Here is a 19,951-nt window from a genome sequence, read left to right on the forward strand (position 1 = left end):
CCCGGGAAAGAACGCAGCAACCTTTCTCAAATGAAATGTCAATCTCGGTTCTGTGTTAGGTTCAAGTCGTTCAGAGCGCGAAGTCGCATGAATTGGAATCACCAATTGTCTGGTAAAGGGAGACCAGCTCATGTCATGTCCGTATAATGGGATTTCTCCTCAGCTGCTCATTAGAATTCTCCAGACCAGTCCTGGCCACCAGTTAGCTAAGTCACCAGAAACATCCAATCCCAGTCGCTTCGGTTTATTTGCCTAGAATCTTGACATCACTTATTAATGGAAAATCAAACCAAGAATGACGATTTTTGTATCATTCGTGCAGAAAGTCGGTGCAATAAATTGGACGACTACTTTCACAAGATTCCAATCACACTTCTTATCATGGCTTGACATTTCCAGTTTCCAACTCTATGATGCGTGAATCGTACCTTTAATTAAGTTACGCATGCGTTCTCCTTTGACAAAAACATCGCCAAAGATTCCGCTCTGTGAATAACGGATGTGTGTCACGTGACGAGTGAACGAATAATAAAAAATAACCCGAAAAACCTCTTTTGCGCTGGAAGTAATTTCAGCGAGGTGAAGCATAAAAAACGGAAGAAAAGTATACAGGTGCAAAATGCAACAACATTACAAACGCCAACAGCACATGAAACAACTTTGAATTGTTTTCGTCTAACAACACAACGCCATAGTTTAAAAAAAAAGAATCACAAAAAACTACATTATGACTACATTGCCAGCAGGTATAGGAGTGTCCCGAGTACAAAGGATACATATGATATACGCATAAGGATCTATTCTGCGCTTTTAATGACTGGGAGACATTTATTTTACGAAATGATGCATTGGCCTAAGCTCACCAAAGCCTGCCTGGTGAATACGTCTGTACATACTAGTGTTTACTAGTATCGCACTTGTGTTTAAGGCACAAACGGTTACTTAAAGCCTTGCGTGGGACTTGCGAATGAGGAGAAATACGTTATAGATTATTAGGTTTTATGGCCATAATCAGTTGTTGAATGGTGGATGATAACATCATAAGACACTCATCAACATATTAAAGATGTTCCCTTTCAGGTTTTGAATTAGGCTCGTTGCCAAGGTACGAATACCATGTGACCCAATATTTGGTGTCTGAGATCATCAGGTTGGGTAACTGACTGACATCGTCGATGAAAACGAGCTTTAGAGTTAAAGTCATGATTGGTGAACACTCAAAGAGTACGTCACAATAAATAGATATAAAAATATATCAAAGTCACTGTTACGACACATGTTATGATGATGACTATTTTGATGGGAGTCACTGGCGAAGCATCGTCTGCTTTCTTAGCCGGTTTCTCAACTGAGAACACTGCTGCCGATGATGACCTCCGGAAACGATTCTGGATGAGGTCACCTGACGACTTCCGGCTACGCAACAATTGTAATCTACTCATCGTGTCAATGTCAATAAGACAAGAAGATATTAGCATGCATCAATACCAGAAGACGATATAACACAGCAGTTTCCCAAGCTAATTGAAGAATCAATATAATCCTTGTTGATGATATGACTGTTTGGACTGTTTGCCTGCTATAATCAGAGGTTAATATCGCAGGTGATGTAGAGTTCATTCGAAGCAATCACCTTGTCCATCAGTGGTCTCTACTGATACATCCAGCACAGTAAATAGTGTAAGCTAACTCCAATAGAAATGAAGTAAAGATAGTGTATACACCTTTAACAGAGTAAAGAGGTCCCTGCACTTGTCGCAGAAGAAACTAAGCCATGATAAATATATATTCCCAACCCTGTAATGAATGCGCTGTTCCAAGCTCTGTTCCAAGCTCTGTTATAAACGTGCGGCCACTTTCCCATCAAATGTCACTATAATGGCATCGATTTCAAAGAATGATGAAGGAAATAGTGTAGACTGGCGAGTTGTGGTGATAAAAGCATCACAGCATATACATGTACCTACACAATATGTGAGCTAGACTTCTGGTCACAATGACGTCTTAAGATGCGATGATTCATAAGAAGATGTTGGAGAGGTGCCATCATTCTACTCCTGTGGACAACCATTGATTGACTCGAATGAGAATGGGGATGTTACAAACAGCTAGTCTACCACTCTACTCTATATCTACGAAGGTTATCCGCAAGGCTTACGCCATCCAATGTCTACATTCATTCGCTATTCCAAAACTGCCAGTGTTGCCTATCCGATATCTTTGTGAATATTGTCATCCATTCCAAGGCAATTTCTTGATGCTTCTTGGTTGATCTTCCTTTAAGAATACTAGTTCTCTATCCAATGTAGGCATGTATACATGGAGGCTGGTGTCTCTAGCAATACTAGTACTGTAACCCGTCTACAGTTAGACGTATCCTATTAAAGGCGGTAAGCACCAATATCAATCATTGCATGATGCTATGTAAAGGGCCTACTCCAAGAATGTAGTCAATCAAAGAACGATCCTATTCGGTGTCGTGAGATGTACCCACAAATGAATTGCAGAAAAACTCACCACTCTCTTCATTAAGCCGTTCTCTCTTAACAGAATCAGTACCATTTGCAATGCTTTTTATCCAAATTTCTGGTTGCCTTTCATGAAGCAACAATGACAACACTGAAAATGGAGATTCCTCTGTGTCAATGATACACAGAATCGTGGTCAATACAGATAATATCTCCAGACCAAGGCCAGGGTCTCGAGAAGCTCCGAGCAAACCCTAACGAAACCATTCGCTGGTGTTTTGTATCTATTGGACACCAAGCCGCTGTTGTCAAGCATGCGAACGGTCGCTAGGACAGGGATTACTGGAACTACATGGAGTCGTTGCACACACCAATACTAGCAGCGGCAGCAGTAATACTGTGTCCACATGTATTAATCAATTGTGGGCATGTCACATGCAGATAATGACAAATAGGGATTATTGCCAAGGTCTCTACGATAGATTGTTGGCAATATCAGGAATATTGTAACTGTTTCGATGATAACTAGAAAGACCAAAGATTAAAACACACCTGTTTCGTTCACGTTCACGTAGGCCTATTCTATGGTGACTACAGTTTGTAATGTCAGTTGACTCTCGAGAGGCAGTACCACTAGGTATTGGTAACTATACAACAACGTAAGGCTGGATGAACAATTCTCTTGTCAGAATCAAACCATTTAGACAGAGACAGTTGCAGTATCCAAGAACTGGCGTGAACTCGCTGTTCCTGATACCAACACCAGTAACTAGGAAAACATAACCGGTCTCGCTATGTTGATCAAAGGAACGCTATTTCTCTAGGAGAATACTGTCCTGGAGGACCCTAGAAAGATCCTCCGGCTTCACTGTCAATAACAGTGGAGGAAACCAGTGGAAGCTGTTTGACTTTCTGGAGTCGAATGATACATGACTGTTTCTGGGATTCAATTGTCCTCGATGGTTGAAACAGGAACACATGGCCTTAACTCTGAAAATAGACTATGAGGTTTGCAAGACTGGTGATATCCCATCTTGAGATACAGGTTTTTGATACTCCTAGGCCACCTAGGTTTGATACACCATATATCGAGAGGCGGGGATATATTGACAACAACTGGTGCCAGGACGGTGATATCCAAACTCCAGATGAATAGTCATCAGATAGTCAAGTGACTCGAACAATCTCTCTTTTTCCGAAGAGAAACTAAAGTAAAAAACAAAATGTGAAGGGTGTTTTGTTTGTTATTGATTTAATGCTACTGGTGAAATACAGGTTTTCTTTTGGACGGTCATCATCTCTGGATTTAATGTTGCCACTACTTCAAATGCTGAGAAAAGCCTGTGATAATCAGGAGTTTCGAGCCGACACACATGATAAAAACCCGAGCGACCTGTCTCGTCATATAACGTGTTGTTTGTGTAGTCAAGACCAGTCGTTGGATGTGTATCATGTTTCAAGTGCAGTTAGTGATACGATAAGACATAACGGAGCGTTAACCGCCCTCGTCGTACTAGCGGATAAGGCGCAAAACTAGTGCCGGTAATAACAATAATGGAGCTTATGGTTCTTCCCGCTAGGGGACGTATCATAAGGATGCGAGCCATCCCTTGCACTCAGATTCCAGAAGTTTTCATCATCCCAGCGGATGATCTCCTGTGTGACGCGCATGTTCTGTACAATCTGACATTTCTTGACCTTGGCCAGGAGATAGAATGGTACCTCAGTAGGTAAGAAGATGGGGTTGCCTGCCAAACCGTCGTTCCTGCAGCAGAAGTATATCTTCGTGTTCTTAGCGTACTCCCCTTCTGGCATTGAGCCATCAAACTTCTTGAGGTTCTCTTCCTTGGAACCATAGTCATCCCAGGTCAAGGAACCTTCCTCGAAACCTGAAAATCAGGTAAAAAATTGTATTGACATCCCAGGTCAAGAAACCTTTCTCGAAACCTGAAAATCTGCCCGGAGGCCTTGTAATGGTAATTAGAGAGGAAACCATTCGGGACCGGCGATTCTTGGTCGCGGGGTAGCGGGGTGGTCGCGTTACTGGGGTGGTCGCCGACCGGGGTTCCACTGTATCAGCACACTCTGCCGAAATCCAACCCCTTAGTTTGATCTGAGTAATCTGATTGGCTCTTTGAGACAACAACACTTTAACTCGTGCGAGCATCAGAACTCGGGGTCACGCCCATGTGATAACCTCTGTTGTGGCTCGATATAATGGTTTGAGCATTGGCGGCAATCATAACCTTTGGGTGAACCAATCAGGGCTTTTGATAAATCAAAAAACCTTTGGTCCTGCTTCCTTAGCACCGTCATCTGAATATAAACCAAACATAGATGGGTTTGGTGAGTTTTCCTAAAAAACTTACCATCTGGGCATTGTTTGACCTTGAAGATACAATATTGACCTTTCTGCCAGGCGAACTCGCCGTCTTCGAGAGACTTAGTGCAAAACGACTGCGTGATCTCGCCGTCTGTGAGAGTTCCTTGGGGCCAGTGAATCCCGTTAGGCTCCCAGCTTAAAAATGAAGAGTAGAGAAACAACATTGATATTGTGAGGCAATCATGACCTTGATGATTGGGAGCGCAACTTGACCAGCGCGATGATAAGAGTGCAGCGGCAAGACCCACAAGACCTGCACACCAGACCTGCGCCAAGACCTGCGCCAAGACCTGCGCCAAGACATGCGCCAAGACCTGCGCCAAGACCTGCGCCAAGACCTGCATGCTAGTGCCAATACTCCTTTGGTGTAAAACTATTCAATCCATCTCGGACTCGTCCATTTACACGTACGTGTTGCCATCGCCTGTAGTTTGAATCCTTCTTCCTTTCAGCCATCTGGTATCCGGGCATCCCTTGTCGGATTCTTGCATGGCGTAAGTACCTTTGGGCCATGACAGCTTGTACTGCAGTACTGGATCTGATAATAAAAGATTGTTGGGAGCAGTGAGGGGGAGGAATGGACTAAATAATTGCCAGGTCAAGATACGCCATACTTCTCATCTCCTAGTCCAAGGGTTATCCATATCTCAGGCTGTTTCACTAGCCAGTGGTGGCGACAACACAGGGAAGTCATAATCGGTCATCTATCATGCCCTGGTTGTGTCATCATAAAACTTGGTGGTTAAGATGTGGTTGTGCCGAAAAGGAACCCATCTAGACGCCAAGACGCATTGGCAAGTACGGTCTCAAACCGATCTCCACGAGCAGTCAAAGCATACATTCTCATCTTAGAAACAACGGGGTTGTTTGTAGTTGGAAACTACAAAATGTTCCTATAACCAAAGGCAAAGGTTACAAAGGTTTTGTAAACCTACCTTTTGGCAAACCGAGACCTAGCATCCTGGGATAATATTCCATGGCTTTCCGCAGGTTCTGTTGAATCTTGGTGAGATCGTCTGCGGTGAATGAACATGGTGCGCCATTCCAGAAACTTGGAATGAAGACCGAGTCGATGCTAGCAAGGGTAATATGGACGGGTTCTGGCCGCTCCTGCATTGTAATGAAAATATAGGCTATGAAGTGAATGGTACTGGAATGGTAGTGGTGCTACCGCAATTGTGTTACTGTTTAATAAATTCTATTCATAATTGTCCATCCACACTCACTACTTTCTTGTGAAAGTCTTTTTCATCAGCGTTTAGTTGGGCCACTAGGTGGGGGTCTAATGGAATCTGAGATCAGAGGCTGCCCTACACTGCGCTTCGTCTATACCGAGTCCATGTCATACAAACGCTACGTGTTCTTGTTGAAGGCACCGAAGAGAACGAATAAATTTGGTCAAGAATTGTTGAATCGGATGGTCTTCGGTCAAGATACAACTTTTGTCTGTTCCACTCACCCTTGTCCCCTTCCTGTATTCATACGTCTCTCCTGTCTGCCACTTCTCGAGGTTTGCCTCCTGGTCAAACTTGTTCACATCTACCTTGAGCACTCCACCGGCGCCTTGATAGGTTCCGCCAATCGACACGGCACCACCAACCTAAACGTGATCAAACTAACACTATAGTCTCAAAAGAGCCATGACAGCCTGATGACTGGCTAGGGGAGGAAGCTAAGGTGGTTTGGCCACGGGACAAGAGCCATGGGAACCCTTGCGAACATCATCCTGCAGGACACAGTCGAAGGCGGCCGACCAAAGGGGATTTGGGTGGACGGTGTAAAGAAATGGACGGGGAAAAGGGCCGGAGAGCTGATCTGCCTCGCAGAGCAGATATACGACTATATGGTGCCACGAAGTTAACTGTGCAGGGTCGCTTGAATGGCCGCTTGGCTATGAGACAATTAGATAGATCGATAGATAACAGCCAAATTGGTGAATGACATGCTGAAGTATTTTCATACTTTTTGTATGGTTAAGTGGTTCCTATTTTTGTAGGTTTTTCACAAAGTTTCGCGAACTTTGGTAACCAGTCCTAGCAAACTTTGGTCACTCATTCAAGGTAGAAAAAAGCCAGGAGAACTCGGAGAATCGGGCGCTGTGTTGTGCAGTCTGAGAGAAGCCAGGTCACATGACTGATGAGGTCAAAGGCAAAAGAGTCGCAGTTCTAATAACAAGGCTGTCTTGTGACCTCGACGCCAAGGTGATACGAAGGTCAACTTACATCTGACATGGCGAACTCGAATAGTTGTGACAACTTGTTCTCCATTCGCTTAACCTTTTTCGTTCCTAGTTTAGCCTCGGTGATCACGTGCTGTGAAGAAAGATGGTTACTCGAGATTACTCTGCTTAGAAGGGTCTTCAACGTCACACGAGATATCACCAAACCCTGATCAAATAGTGGACCAATCAGCTTTAACAACGACATGCATCTTATGTCAAATGGGCCAATTAGAACAGAGGAACATATCGGACTTACAAAGCTCAGAGATTAAAATGTGTTTTTAACACTGGCCAATGGATATCTTCGCGCCTCCAAACAAATGGCAACCTACCGTGCCCCAGTTTGAGAGGAAGTCGATATGTCCATTATTCGACTTCGCTGTAGTCAGCTTACATCCGGCGTGGAGGAATCCTTCCTCTAACTTGTAGCCCTTGGCAGCGGCCAGCTCCATCCTGTAGCGCGCGCTACCATAGTTACACGTCTCCTCCTCCTCATGGTAAACAGTCTTCTTCTGAGTGACTCCGCTAGTCTCCTTCTTGTAACCTACAACACATGAGACAACAGTAACCACTCTCGGTTATGCGTTTATAACACCTCAAAGACGGTCAGATCTGCGGCGGTGAGATAGATGTGTGTGGTATAAAGATGGGAATAGCTTGACTGCTTTACTTGTTACTTACGCCCGCTGGCACTGAAGGAGAACGCCAGGAGGGCCGGCACTCCGTAGTTACCTGCAAAAAATGGAATTTGTTATTACGAAACCCTTGGAATATTCATCATCAAATGAGTCTTCGAATTGGATTGGTAATCTATAACTAGAATAGTTAGTACCTTGCTCCATGTACGACGTACGCTCGTGAATTTGTCTTGGAATTTAAGATGTTGCAGGATAGTTTGGTATTAAAAGATGCCACTTCAGAACGCGTCAAAAGTGAAAATGACCTCCGCATTCGCGATTAGATCACGAACATTCACCTACCCCCAAGACTGACGGACGTGTTGAGCTTCTTCTGGTAACTCTTGCCTCCGAAGAACATGGTATCGAGTGTGTGCGTGGCGCAGCTGTCCCGCTGAGCATAGTCCACTTCATCGGGGATCGACACGCTGCAATAAAGACCGTATGCACAAATTTACAAGGCTTTACCTTCGGGTGTAACTTCCATGGGTCAGGTTTAGGGCCTACTCATCGCACGCAAATATCTGCCTGTTGGCAAGAGTCGCTAAGGCACACCGAATGATCAGTGAGGTCAGCTCGATGCCAGGGTTCCCTATCTACTCAGCCTCATCATCAGGAGGCCATTACCTACCCCGAGAGTGACTTCCTCTCCTCCTCATATGTGAGTGAGAACACCCTCCTGGTCAACTTGATGCCAGGGTCCACCGCTCCTATCTTCTCAGCTTCACCATCAGGGTTGGCGTTCAGGATGTCATAGCCGGCTCCGATGAAGTTAAACCCCGAGAATTGGGCGAGTGCGAAGGGGCAGAGCAAGAGTAACAGCGATAGGTAGAGAACAACCATTTCTTCGCCTCGGTCGCTATCGGATGACTTGTGGTTGCATCGGGTGTTCTTGGTGATGGGCGTATTTTTAAATTTAATTGATATTTTTTGACATTCTAGTCAATAATTTAGACATCTCGGGGAACGAGTCATAGAAATCGATGATATGATGATTTCGCCGTGCTCTAAAGTTATAAATCCACTCGAAGGAGATGAGACAAGGTCAAATAGACCAAAGGCAATGTCCAACATGGTCGCAAAACATTTTGCGTGATTTGGGCACTGTCTGGACACAGTTTCAGATGAGATAAACCCTCGGAAACCGATCCTGAAATTGAGACAGATAACTTCAATCCGTCACTCGGCATCCGGCATTCGGCATCCGGCTTCTGATAGGAAGTTGATTCAATATTGTCCTTCCTGATGATTCAGGTGGCCCAGCTTGAACTTTTTTCATTTTGCAGTGGACGCCGGGATTCTGATCATTGTCAAATGTCATTTTATTATTGATATCCAATGTGTCCGCCATCTCGGTGCATGGTTTGATTGCAACATGTCCATGGAGACACATGTGTACAAAGCCTACTATGGTCTCTATCGGATACGACAAATCCGAAACTTTCGGTCGGAGAAATCCACCAAGACCCTGGTCCATGCTTTCGTCATTGCCCGCCGCTCTCCTAATGGTATTCCTGCCAAGTTTTCTAACAAAACCAACGGGTTTTCAGCTCTGCTGCAAGAGTTGTGTGTTTGGTGGGAAAGTTTGACCACATTTCCCCTGTGCTGATTCACCTGCACTGACTACCAGTCAAGCTCAGGATCCAGTACAAGGTTCTGCTCTTGGTGTTCAAGTGCTTGCCTATACTGGGGAGACTCCGGCAAACCTCAGATAAATGATTCTATTAAGAAGGATCGATCGCCAAGGCTTCGATCTGGAGCTGCGATGTTCCTTGAGGTACCTCGGGTCAAGTGCCGAACTTTTGGTGGTCGTTCCTTCGCGGCTGCTGCTCCAAACATGTGGAACCAGCTGCCTTCAAGGCTTCAAAACACTGATTCCCTCCAGACTTTAAAGTCCCTCCTTACGGCCCATCTATTTGGAGCCAGATGTCGTCATATGGCGAACTCTGTCAGCCATAGTACAGACAAAATCCATTGTGTATGGATGAAATGTCTCCTCAATGATGTCTCACCATGGCGAGTTTGTTCTCAACTTCTCTTGACAGACATGCTGGCGCAATTGGGGAATATGTGGCGCAACCACCCCTTCGTATGTGGCGCAACCACCCCTTCGTATGTGGCGCAACCACCCCTTCATATGTGGCGCAACCACCCCTTCGTATGTGGCGCAACCACCCCTTCAAATGTGGCGCAACCACCCCTTCGTCGCTCATTAAACTGAAGACAAAACAAGGCCATGCCAGTCAAGAGGTATCCTTGGCAAACACCAGGCGTCACGACGTGAGAGCGCAGTTGGTGCTGCCCTTTGGCCAACTGAACAGGTCCAAAAAACGCAATCCAAGTCAAGCTGTTCCAAAGTGACTCATTTTAACATTATTTAAGCCTGATTGCTGGTCTCGCCTTGATGAGGTTGTTCAGTACATTTCAATGGGATCTCACGCGGGGAATTGAGTTACCCAGCACGAATTGACGTCCCAGCTGCTTCATTTAACACCTGTCTTAATTGTGTGGGAAGTTGGTTCTGCGGATGCTACGAGTCACTGCTTTTAATGATGTAAAAAAGCTGTGTTGCCATAGCTTCGGATATTTTCTCTTGGCCGTCAATTTTGCCTCGGGATTGAAACCATAAATTATAATCTTCATTTTGACAGTGCTTTTACAAGTCGTGCCACAGGTCGCGCTCCAGGAAGTGTAACGATTATGGCGCCTCTGGCGGCAGTGTTTGTTTCCATTCGGATTGGTTGTTTCTCGCACTTTTCCTCTGACCTCCACTTCCAAATCATCGATTAGAATGATGTTAGGTTGAGGTGTTAATGATGAGAGGTCTCTGATAACTGGAGGGGCTGTTAGTCTCAGACCCGAAGGTATACATCTGCTCAGGCCTACTTTCCACCTCATAAACATTTAATAACATTTATGGAAATGGTAGATTGAAACAAATATCTATCGGTGGGGAAAGTAAACACCCATAACTCCCCTCATGATGACTGGCTGCTAGCTTGCTGTGGCTTAGTTGAACATCCACAGTGGACCAGACGTTCATTGGATATTGGTGTCGGTTATGAATTGATAATAAAAATACATTACCTTTAAGAATTTTATTAAAAACTACAAATCATTGGTTCACAGTTTGACAAACTATCACAAGTGATGGTGTGATTGCATTATAAACCTCTTGTAGAATGTGACCGTCACTTAAGGCGACAAAGACCATGGCTTGATTCTCCAAAGAGCACCGCTACAGATGCGTTCACCTTGCTGTTAGTACTGATCATGTCGCTAGGGGTGACTTGGAATGAAGCGACATGAACTCGATGAACACCAGTTACTTGCTGCAACTGGTATATTTGTTGGTAAGGTCAATGGTGGAAGACTTTGAAGTTGTTGCTTGAAATGTCTGTATCATCATGCACCTAAATGTTCGTTTATTTAGGTCGATAAAATTATCATCCCTGTTTCAATCTCTTGTACTTGTAGAAGAACTAAACAGTGGAAGACATATCATCACCATCATCATCATCATCATCATCATCATCATCATCAAAATATTGTCAATAGTCAGATCAGCGCCGACCATACCTTGATTTTACATTTGTTAACCCCGGGGGGGGGGGGGGGTAGGGGTATACATTTATTCCATATTGGGTGTTTTAATGAACAATAATGAAATAGAAAACGTGCCGCATCACATGACGTAGATAGAGGCCCCGTCAAGACACTCCGTTCGCCACGTTTCTCATACAAGAACTTTAGGTACATTATGTTGATTACTGATTAGCGACCAGGTGGCCGGCGAATGATGAGCCAATCATGTTCCGAGCAGACGCCCGTTCGTGCTGCCATCAAAAGCCGAGCCATCCCAGTAGTTGCATGTTGGCCTCGATTCGCTGCTCGTATGCGTACTTCAGGAGTACCGGTCGTTCATTTCAACAACAGATCGACTCTATTGTCACAATCAGACGATACCTTCCAAGATGGCGGAGTCGTCTTCACGTAATTCTCCGACCGGCATCCGTCATATATCATCATCAAACCTTGGTGTGGAAGCAGAAACAAGATGGAGGAAGCGCGTATATCTTTGATTGTCTACAACCGGTAGCAATTAGTTGATGAATATTTAGGTCATAGAGTGATAAGCTGTTTTGTTTATTAGGTCATAGAGTGATAAGCTGTTTTGTTTATTAGGTCATAGAGTGATAAGCTGTTTTGTTTATTAGGTCATAGAGTGATAAGCTGTTTTGTTTATTAGGTCATCGAGTGATAAGCTGTTTTGTTTATTAGGTCATAGAGTGATAAGCTGTTTTGTATAATAATGGATGAAAACAAAGCAGAGGCATGTTTTCTCATCCAATATCGATGAATGTGCATTTCAACGTTTATATATGAGCCTTGGACTGGGTAGGGACCACATCTTGTGTAACGAAAGACGTCCATCGTTTCCCCCAACAAAAACTGAACACTGCGTGGTATCATCACCCAGGTTACGATCAATGACCTTCAAACCCAAGGTCAGCATCAGCCTCATCGAAAGTCACGTGTTTCAATCTTCTTCAGTATCACCTCGTCCCGTCATCCACTGCAGCTGATCTGTCGGGGACGAGGCTCTGTCTGCTATTGTCGAATCATCTCCGACCGAACCCGTCTGCGGAAAAGTTCAAAAGTGTCGTATATATGTGTCAAAAAATGCCATTCAAAAAGGTGTCGTATGTGCAAAAGAATGTTAATGAAGGAGAATGAATCCCAGAGAAGCGGTCAGCAATGTTGCCATGCCATAGTTGAGGTGAGAAGCTGATGATGTCGGCTCGGGCGACGTGGCCTCATCTGCTTTGGGTTCCATTGCAGCAGCTGAAAGACAGGAAGAAGAAAGCTTAAGAACATTGCATTAGAGGCTCTCTTTCGTATTTCGCTCGGTTTAATCAAAAGCACCCGCTTCTATTCGGTAATGGTTGAGGTGCTCCATTCATATTGGGTGCTGACTAGCTTCTTTATCTCGTTTCCTCCCGTCACGCACTGAACCCTGCCCTGAGAGTGATACGAATCCGCCAACTGGAATGGAAGATTTCCTGTCGAGTTCGCACTGCGGATGAAGTCGAACAGCCACAACAAGGTACTCGATCAGCAAGTGCTGATCTCTGGCAGGGACCAATGTTTCAGTTCTTCTTCTGCTTCACAATTCAGAAGCAGATTTTGAGTTGTAGGGAGATGTCCCATAATAAAGTCTGTGTGTATAGTTTCCACAGCTGTAGACTTATGAAACTACGTGTGTAGTCAAAGGTAACTATAGACAATGGCAGGTGATATACTAGTATCATATTGATAGCGTGAGGTGAATTAGTTTCAGGAAAACAACAAGAACCGGATTAGCTCCTTCGTGCGTGGGAATATGATCGATATTTTTTATATTTGAGTGGCTCCCTGAAGCATTACTTATATCTCATCTTCTATATTTTAATATACAATTATCGACTGGGCATTAATACTATAAGGATCATGAGCAGACATCAATCCTATTTTCGGGTGATGAGACTCGACATCATCGTGCTCTCAGTGTTGCCATGATGAAATCTAGAACGGGGCAAGTTGGAATTCTTAGATTTCTCGGGTTTAAAAGAAGGAGAAGAATCTCGTATATGAGAGATGTTCTGTCATTATTGGCTGATGCAAATCTCTTCCTGGACTAATTATCCAAGGAATGGCGAGAATTATCAACTAACATCTGGTACATATAGTCCCCACTTACGCTAGCGATGAAGAGGAATTCATCAGCATCTTTGATTAGATATGCTCTCGACTCTGAATAATAATAAGGGATGCTCTCATCACGCTTGCGGAGGGTTAAGGAGTCCAGCATCTTTGATCGACTCATGAAGCCCCCTCTTCTAACTAGGACAGGGCTAGAACAATGGCTGAATGAAGAGAAGCAAATGTTTTTATCTAAAACTCCTTGTGCACTTACACTAGATCTTTCTGTACAAAATTGAAGTTAAAGCATTTGCTAGTCTTTATTCATATCAGTCAATGCGTGATATGAATAAAGACTAGCAAATGCTTTTACTTCAATTTTGTACAGAAAGGCCTAGTGTAAATGTACATGGAGTTTTAGATAAAAGCATTTGCTAGTCTTTATTCATCACCCAATGAGTAGGGTTTGGGTAGACTAGGCCTACTTACTTGTTCCTGGTTCAGCCGTTGGAGCTTTGGTGGTCGGTTCGGCTTCCTGTCCATAGATGGCGCTCACCATAATGGCGGCAAGAAGGAGAACTAACATCCAACTTCTCATCTTGTATTGGTCACGTGAGCACCCTGAAAATAGGTATGAAATAATAAGCCTGTAGAGTTCCGGTGGCGTGCTTTTGTTCTTGTAGTAGGCTGCCGTGTTTGTTACCAGCCCTAGAAGTCCCCATCAAGAGGAGGAGCATGGCATTGAATAGATAAATGGGGGGGGGGGCGATAGGCTGGTGGTATCCATGAGACTAAAACGCAGAGTTTGGGAACTGAGTGTGGTCTGTTAGAGTAACCAACTATCCTCGTACAGGCCTGACTGTACTCTACGATCGAGGTGATGTAATTTTCTAATTATCGAATCTTCTGAGCTAATGAATATGCATGAAGATGTCGCCTTGTGTGTCTCCCCTGCAGGCTCGGCATCCAAATCGATGTCAGCATTACCAGAATCATCTGTCATCTGTCATCTTCATCATCTGTCATCATGGCCATACATGTACCTGTACAATGGCTTAGCAACAGCGATAATTTCATATTCACCATAAATACTTCACATGAAACAAGTGATCGAAATTCGGACAAACGCTTCCCAATAGTCGGTATTGAATCCTCATTACTCGGCTGCTATTGTGTGCGGGAACAGTTTGACCAGTTATGATTAAATTACGTCTTTAATCCCAGTCGAAGGGAGATCAATGCCCTGTCTCGAACCCGCTATTGTTAGGGTAAAAAGTGACAACTTCGCTGGACTCTAATAATGGCTTTAAGGTTACATTTCAAGTGTAGTTACCATGGTTGAGAAGTATTTCTTCATTCAGACGGCGGAAGAAAAAAACCCATGGCGTTCGATACACATCAACCGCATTGACTGAATGAAGTCTTACACTGAGGCAGAAAAGAAAAACAGCCACCAAGGCCATGCGTCCCTGAGCATCCCTATATAAGCCGGTCGATGTCTGTGTTTCATATTGTGAAGTGGTGCAAGAAGCCGCCAGTGGTGATTAGTTGCGAGAAGGGAGCAATCCTCCCGCTTCATCTTGCATAGCGACCCGCACTAAAATTCGTATCAGAAGTTCACGTGCGCTATTTCTGTCGTGCAGAACTGGCATCCTCTCAACCCAATGATTTTAAGCACTTATTCGGTGTTATCGCTGCTGTCTCTTTAAATCCCCTTTGACGACCAGTTGGTTATAACGCTGGTTTAAAGTTCAAGCCCAGTTTGATCAAAACCAATGAAGCGGGTCCTGCCTGTTCGAAGGAAAATCCATCGGCTGGAAACCGTACGTCTCATTTCGCCTTACGAAGTGCATGCTATGGTAGATTAGATGGGGCGCTTGGTCCAGGTGTTAGCTGTTGATAACGAAGATTGGATACTGCCTCTATTAGATGTCTAGACTAGCATTTCAACAGACGCTATCAGATCTGAGTTGGCGGGTAATAAGAGCTAATGGCCCACTCGCTATGTTTATCAGCCTTAGAGGCTGTTCAGCATTCAGTCATTAACCGTCATCGTCCATGTTAACTTAATATGAAGGAAGTGTTGTCAAGCACTCTGCTTCTGAATGTTAAAACCACATTAAATCCATCATGTAGATATCGCTCTATTAACTTATCGGAAGTACTAGTAACTGAATCTGGCATCCAAAACCGTGTCACTTAAAACGTTAAAGGGAGTATACTGTAAAGCAGGTAAGTGGAACATGGTGTCCTGTTTGGCCGCAAGGTGTCGCAACATAGAGCGGAATTCTGTTGGCAGGTAATGCCGCCATAAGGGCGTTTCTTGTTATTCTATACCCCAGTAATGAAAATACTGTATCGTTCGATTGTATTGTGGTGTCAAATGATAGTGTCAAATTTACATTGCAGATGATGTTCAGAACCCAGTAAAAACACCCAGGTATTGAGTTCGCAGTAATTGAGTTTACCAGAGTCGCTCAACACAGTAGGATAGAAATGTGTGCGTATCTCCAAGATCAAGATGTTTCTGTGGTTTATTTTGCCAGGATGAAGCAATGGCGGAGCAACAAACTTGAAGGGGGTGATATCGGCTCAGTATCTCCATGAAGGCTGTTAGCGTACGTTAGTCCAAAAGACGTAATCCCTAAAGCTTGTGTATTGACGGCTCGCTAGGAATGGAATTGAGACGTATGTCCCAATGAATAGAGGGACAGCTCTACAACATTGGGCTACCTACTCAAGACAAGACAACGAGATTCAGGTCTCTCTGACTGAACCGCAGCTGCCGGAACTAGTCACATTACATAATATGGAGTTCAATTAATTTTACCAACAAACTGGTGATGCGACAACGCGATCATTTCTCCGCCCTACTTAACCTCATCCTTGAATACCAGAGTCAGTCGTATGCTCCTCCTCTCGCGAAAGTTATGCTAAGCTCGGTCATCCTGGTGCCTAGTGTTGCTCTAGGTTCGGTCATCCTGGTGCCTAGTGTTGCTCTAAGCTCTGTCATCCTGGTGCCTAGTGTTGCTCTAGGTTCGCGGACTGAGGACGCTGCGTATGCCCTTCATACACCACGCTACAGGCGTGAGACATGCAGTGGCACCGCCATGTGATCATCGGCTCTAATATCACCTGCCCCAATAAACTCCAGCCAGAGTATCCCCTTAAATAACCCATCTCATCGGGACGCAGACCATTAAGTAATGGCTAATTTGAGCGCCAGCAAACACTCCCTGGAGACGATTCAACCGCGCATCGGGTAACGAAATAATGCAAATTACGACCAGGCAGTATGTTCGCGGTGGTAAATTATTGACTTTTTACGTCAATATAGAATTAGTGTTTACGAAAATATGTATACGCGTTATCAAATAGATCCGCATTATGGTGTAGGATGTGCCAAGTCAATTATGAGAGGAATTCGTAAATTTACTCTATAGTCGCCTCTATGAGGCCGGGATAACTGAACTACATGTTTATACAGGGCGCGTAAACTGCAGTTACGATCTGTATCAGCCTGCTGATACTGGAAATCGGATTTCTCTATCACGATATATACAAGCGGTCAGCGAGGGCAAAGATTGTCTGGCGTGGTCTTATAGAAGTAGTTTCTGGGAGGTTATGAAGGCCATATATCTTAATCCGTCACTATACAGGAACGCATACCTTTCCGGAGGGCCATTTAAAACTGCTACGGGGACTCAACACATACAGAATACACTTCCACACGTGCAGTGTTTTGTTTATAACAAAGTTTCACCGAGAGACAACAAGACGAGTTAACGATGGCGCCTGACGAGTTCCAGGGATGATAACACCACAACCAGGTTTTACAACTAATGAAAACATTTCACACCGTGGCATTGCTAACATCCCGGCAGACGCCTTGGCTGCTGCGGGTAGCCGGAAGAGACGCCACCTGACTAGTCTCGATTGTTTAGCACTGGGCTCAAGCTGGGACTCTTGATGGATTAAACAAACCTAATAGTTCCAAGTTAGATGAAAATAAATTCGGCTGACTTGAACTCGCTAATATTTCTAAGAGGGTTAGAAACGTTAATGTGAACACCGATTACAAAATGATGTCCGCCCCGCGCTTAGTATTCAGTGGTGTTCGTGCCTACTCTCCAACTCTACCTCTCGCATGGTAAGCTAACATGATACGGAATGATACAGTCATAGTTGCCATGAATCACCGAGATAGAAAAACGGCGATTACTGCCAAAATCTCGGCTATTGGACAATGATGCACGGTTTGAGTCACGGGGATGACGCGTCTTCAACAAGCAAAGAAAAGCAGGCGAACGGAGAAATGCTCCAAACTACATTCTAAATATCAATGGTGGTATGCCCGAAGACCATGATGCCTTGTGTCTCAAGCAGCGTTGATCTTCAAAGTTTGTGGTTTGTTTGGATGTTAACTAAAACCACACAAACAAACCTGCGTTCAGTCTAACGTCAGCGTTACCACATTCTGAACTTCAGTGATTCGGCACGAATGACCGCACGTGTGCGAGGGGAGGAGCATGTGACTGACTCTAGTATTTGAGGATATAAAACGAAGGCTGAGGGAAAACTTGGTCTTGGCTGCAACTTCATTCATATCAAAGTAGAGCAGAATATAAATTGTACCAGTGAAGACGTCACAGGGTTAAAAGTAGGCCAAAGCGAAAGCCATCACTTTGGTTTTAAAAAGGTTATAAATGGAGAAGACTTGATAAAGATGACTTACGGTTTCCTGAGCGATATCTGACTGCTGCCTCGTCTCGACGTCTCGGGCTGAAGAAGCTGATGCTGGATGGAGCAGCTCGAGCAGGCGGAGGTGGCAGCGCCGGGAGGCTGACAGGTGATGACTCAGCGATGATGCGGACGGAATACAGAGAGATAGGACATACCTTTGATAACAACAGGACAAAACAGTTTTCCTCTGTCAAGTAATATTGTCTGAGACCAGTACTTTTATTCTAGCATTAATGTTATTTGATTAATTGACACTGAAAGGTAGAAAAGCCCAAGGAACAAATCTGAAACTTCCGCCCCACGGGGACGAAATATTGGTCTACCGCCCCACCTGCTGAACCATGCTGAATATGTACCGGCTACCGCTCTCTCCATTCCAAGTGTACCTCGGTAGCTCAGTGGTCTGAGGCGCCGAACCGATTTTTTTTTCTTTTTGCGCTGGTTCGAATCCCTCCTAATCTTTGAGAAATAAAATGTATCACACTGTGATAAATATAGTTTTTTCCGCATCTGCCACACCTTCTGCCTAATAGCTTAATTCGTAGAGATTCCATCCCACTGTTCTCTCGAAGACAGACCTTAATACCATTTCTGGCAGCTCAAGGACCCAACTTTAGGTAACTTATGTACCCGAGGTGCCACGTACACCTGTGACAACACGGCCAGGACCATTCTGCCATTAGTAGAGCTTCTATTTCGCTGTGTACATGAAGACAGGTTGAACCTGGCCATTGTGAAGTGGCTCATAAACCTCGAGTATGACCTGGCAACCGTCATATCAACAAAGCGAGAGAGATGAGATGAAGACAGTCACAACCAGACAAAATGACACCTCGCTGTCCCCACTGTCTTACGAACACGACGAAAGCGACGAAATAACCAGACTGAATCGACCTTAGCAACTCCGCTGCATTAACGACCCGATGGGAGACGAGTCAGTCACTACCAGACTGAATGGGGCCTGGCTGCTCCAATCGTCTTGCAAACACGGTGAAAGCATTGGCCACAACCTGACATATTAGGGCGAGAAAGCTACAATGTCTTGCCAACCCGGTGAAAGTCATGAGACAGCCACAACCGGACTAGACCGTGCATGAGAGATGTGAGCTGGAGACAGCCACAACCGGACTAGACCGTGCATGAGAGATGTGAGCTGGAGACAGTACATTTTCCCAAGCAGATTCATCATTTCACCGACACAGTGAGAGAAGTGAGACCGTCATAACCATGCCGATTTGGGTCTGGCTGCTCAACCGTATTGCCGACTCCATGAGAGAGATGAGAAAGCCAGGGGCCAAACAAAACCAGGCCTTATAGCATTACCGGCTTGTCAACACGGTGAGAGCGATGAGACGGCCACAGTCAGACCGAATCGGACTTGGCTGCCACACCGAACTGCTATGCGAACACGGTGAGCTCGAGACTGACGAGAGGGTCATAACTAGACCTTACCTCCCTGGCGGCCCGCACACCGTCTTGTCAACACGGTGAGAGACATATACAGTCACGGTCGGACTGAATCTGGCTGAAACACCCTCTTGCGTACACATTGAGCGAGTTTGCAGGCCTGATTCGTCTGGTTGTGACCGTCTCGTCTCTTACACCGTGTTTGTAAGTCAGTGTGGAAGCCAAGTCTGATTCGGTCGGACTATGGCCAAATCATCTCTCATACCGTGTTGACAAGACGGTGGAGCTACAAGGCCTGATTTGGTCTGCCGAGGCTTGCTCCGCTCTCTCACAGTGTCGGTGATAGTGTGGGGCAGCCAATGAGCATAGT

At 44.9% G+C, this 19,951-nt stretch overlaps 1 protein-coding gene across 1 annotated transcript; it reads right to left on the reverse strand.

The window, feature by feature from the left end:
* Positions 1-3,709: 3,709 nt before the first annotated feature.
* On the reverse strand, positions 3,710-8,630 carry LOC135483446 (uncharacterized). The gene is made up of 10 exons (XM_064764394.1): positions 8,381-8,630; positions 8,053-8,177; positions 7,754-7,804; positions 7,405-7,616; positions 7,074-7,163; positions 6,311-6,451; positions 5,787-5,961; positions 5,263-5,389; positions 4,838-4,986; positions 3,710-4,357 (listed from the first exon to the last, which is right to left on the reverse strand). The coding sequence occupies exons 1-10, from the start codon at positions 8,590-8,592 to the stop codon at positions 4,002-4,004; spliced, it is 1,638 nt and encodes a 545-aa protein (XP_064620464.1). The 5' UTR covers positions 8,593-8,630; the 3' UTR covers positions 3,710-4,001.
* Positions 8,631-19,951: the final 11,321 nt, after the last annotated feature.

The sequence above is a fragment of the Lineus longissimus genome, chromosome 2 (genome assembly GCF_910592395.1).
Source record: "Lineus longissimus chromosome 2, tnLinLong1.2, whole genome shotgun sequence".
In the NCBI taxonomy this organism is placed as follows: domain Eukaryota; kingdom Metazoa; phylum Nemertea; class Pilidiophora; order Heteronemertea; family Lineidae; genus Lineus; species Lineus longissimus.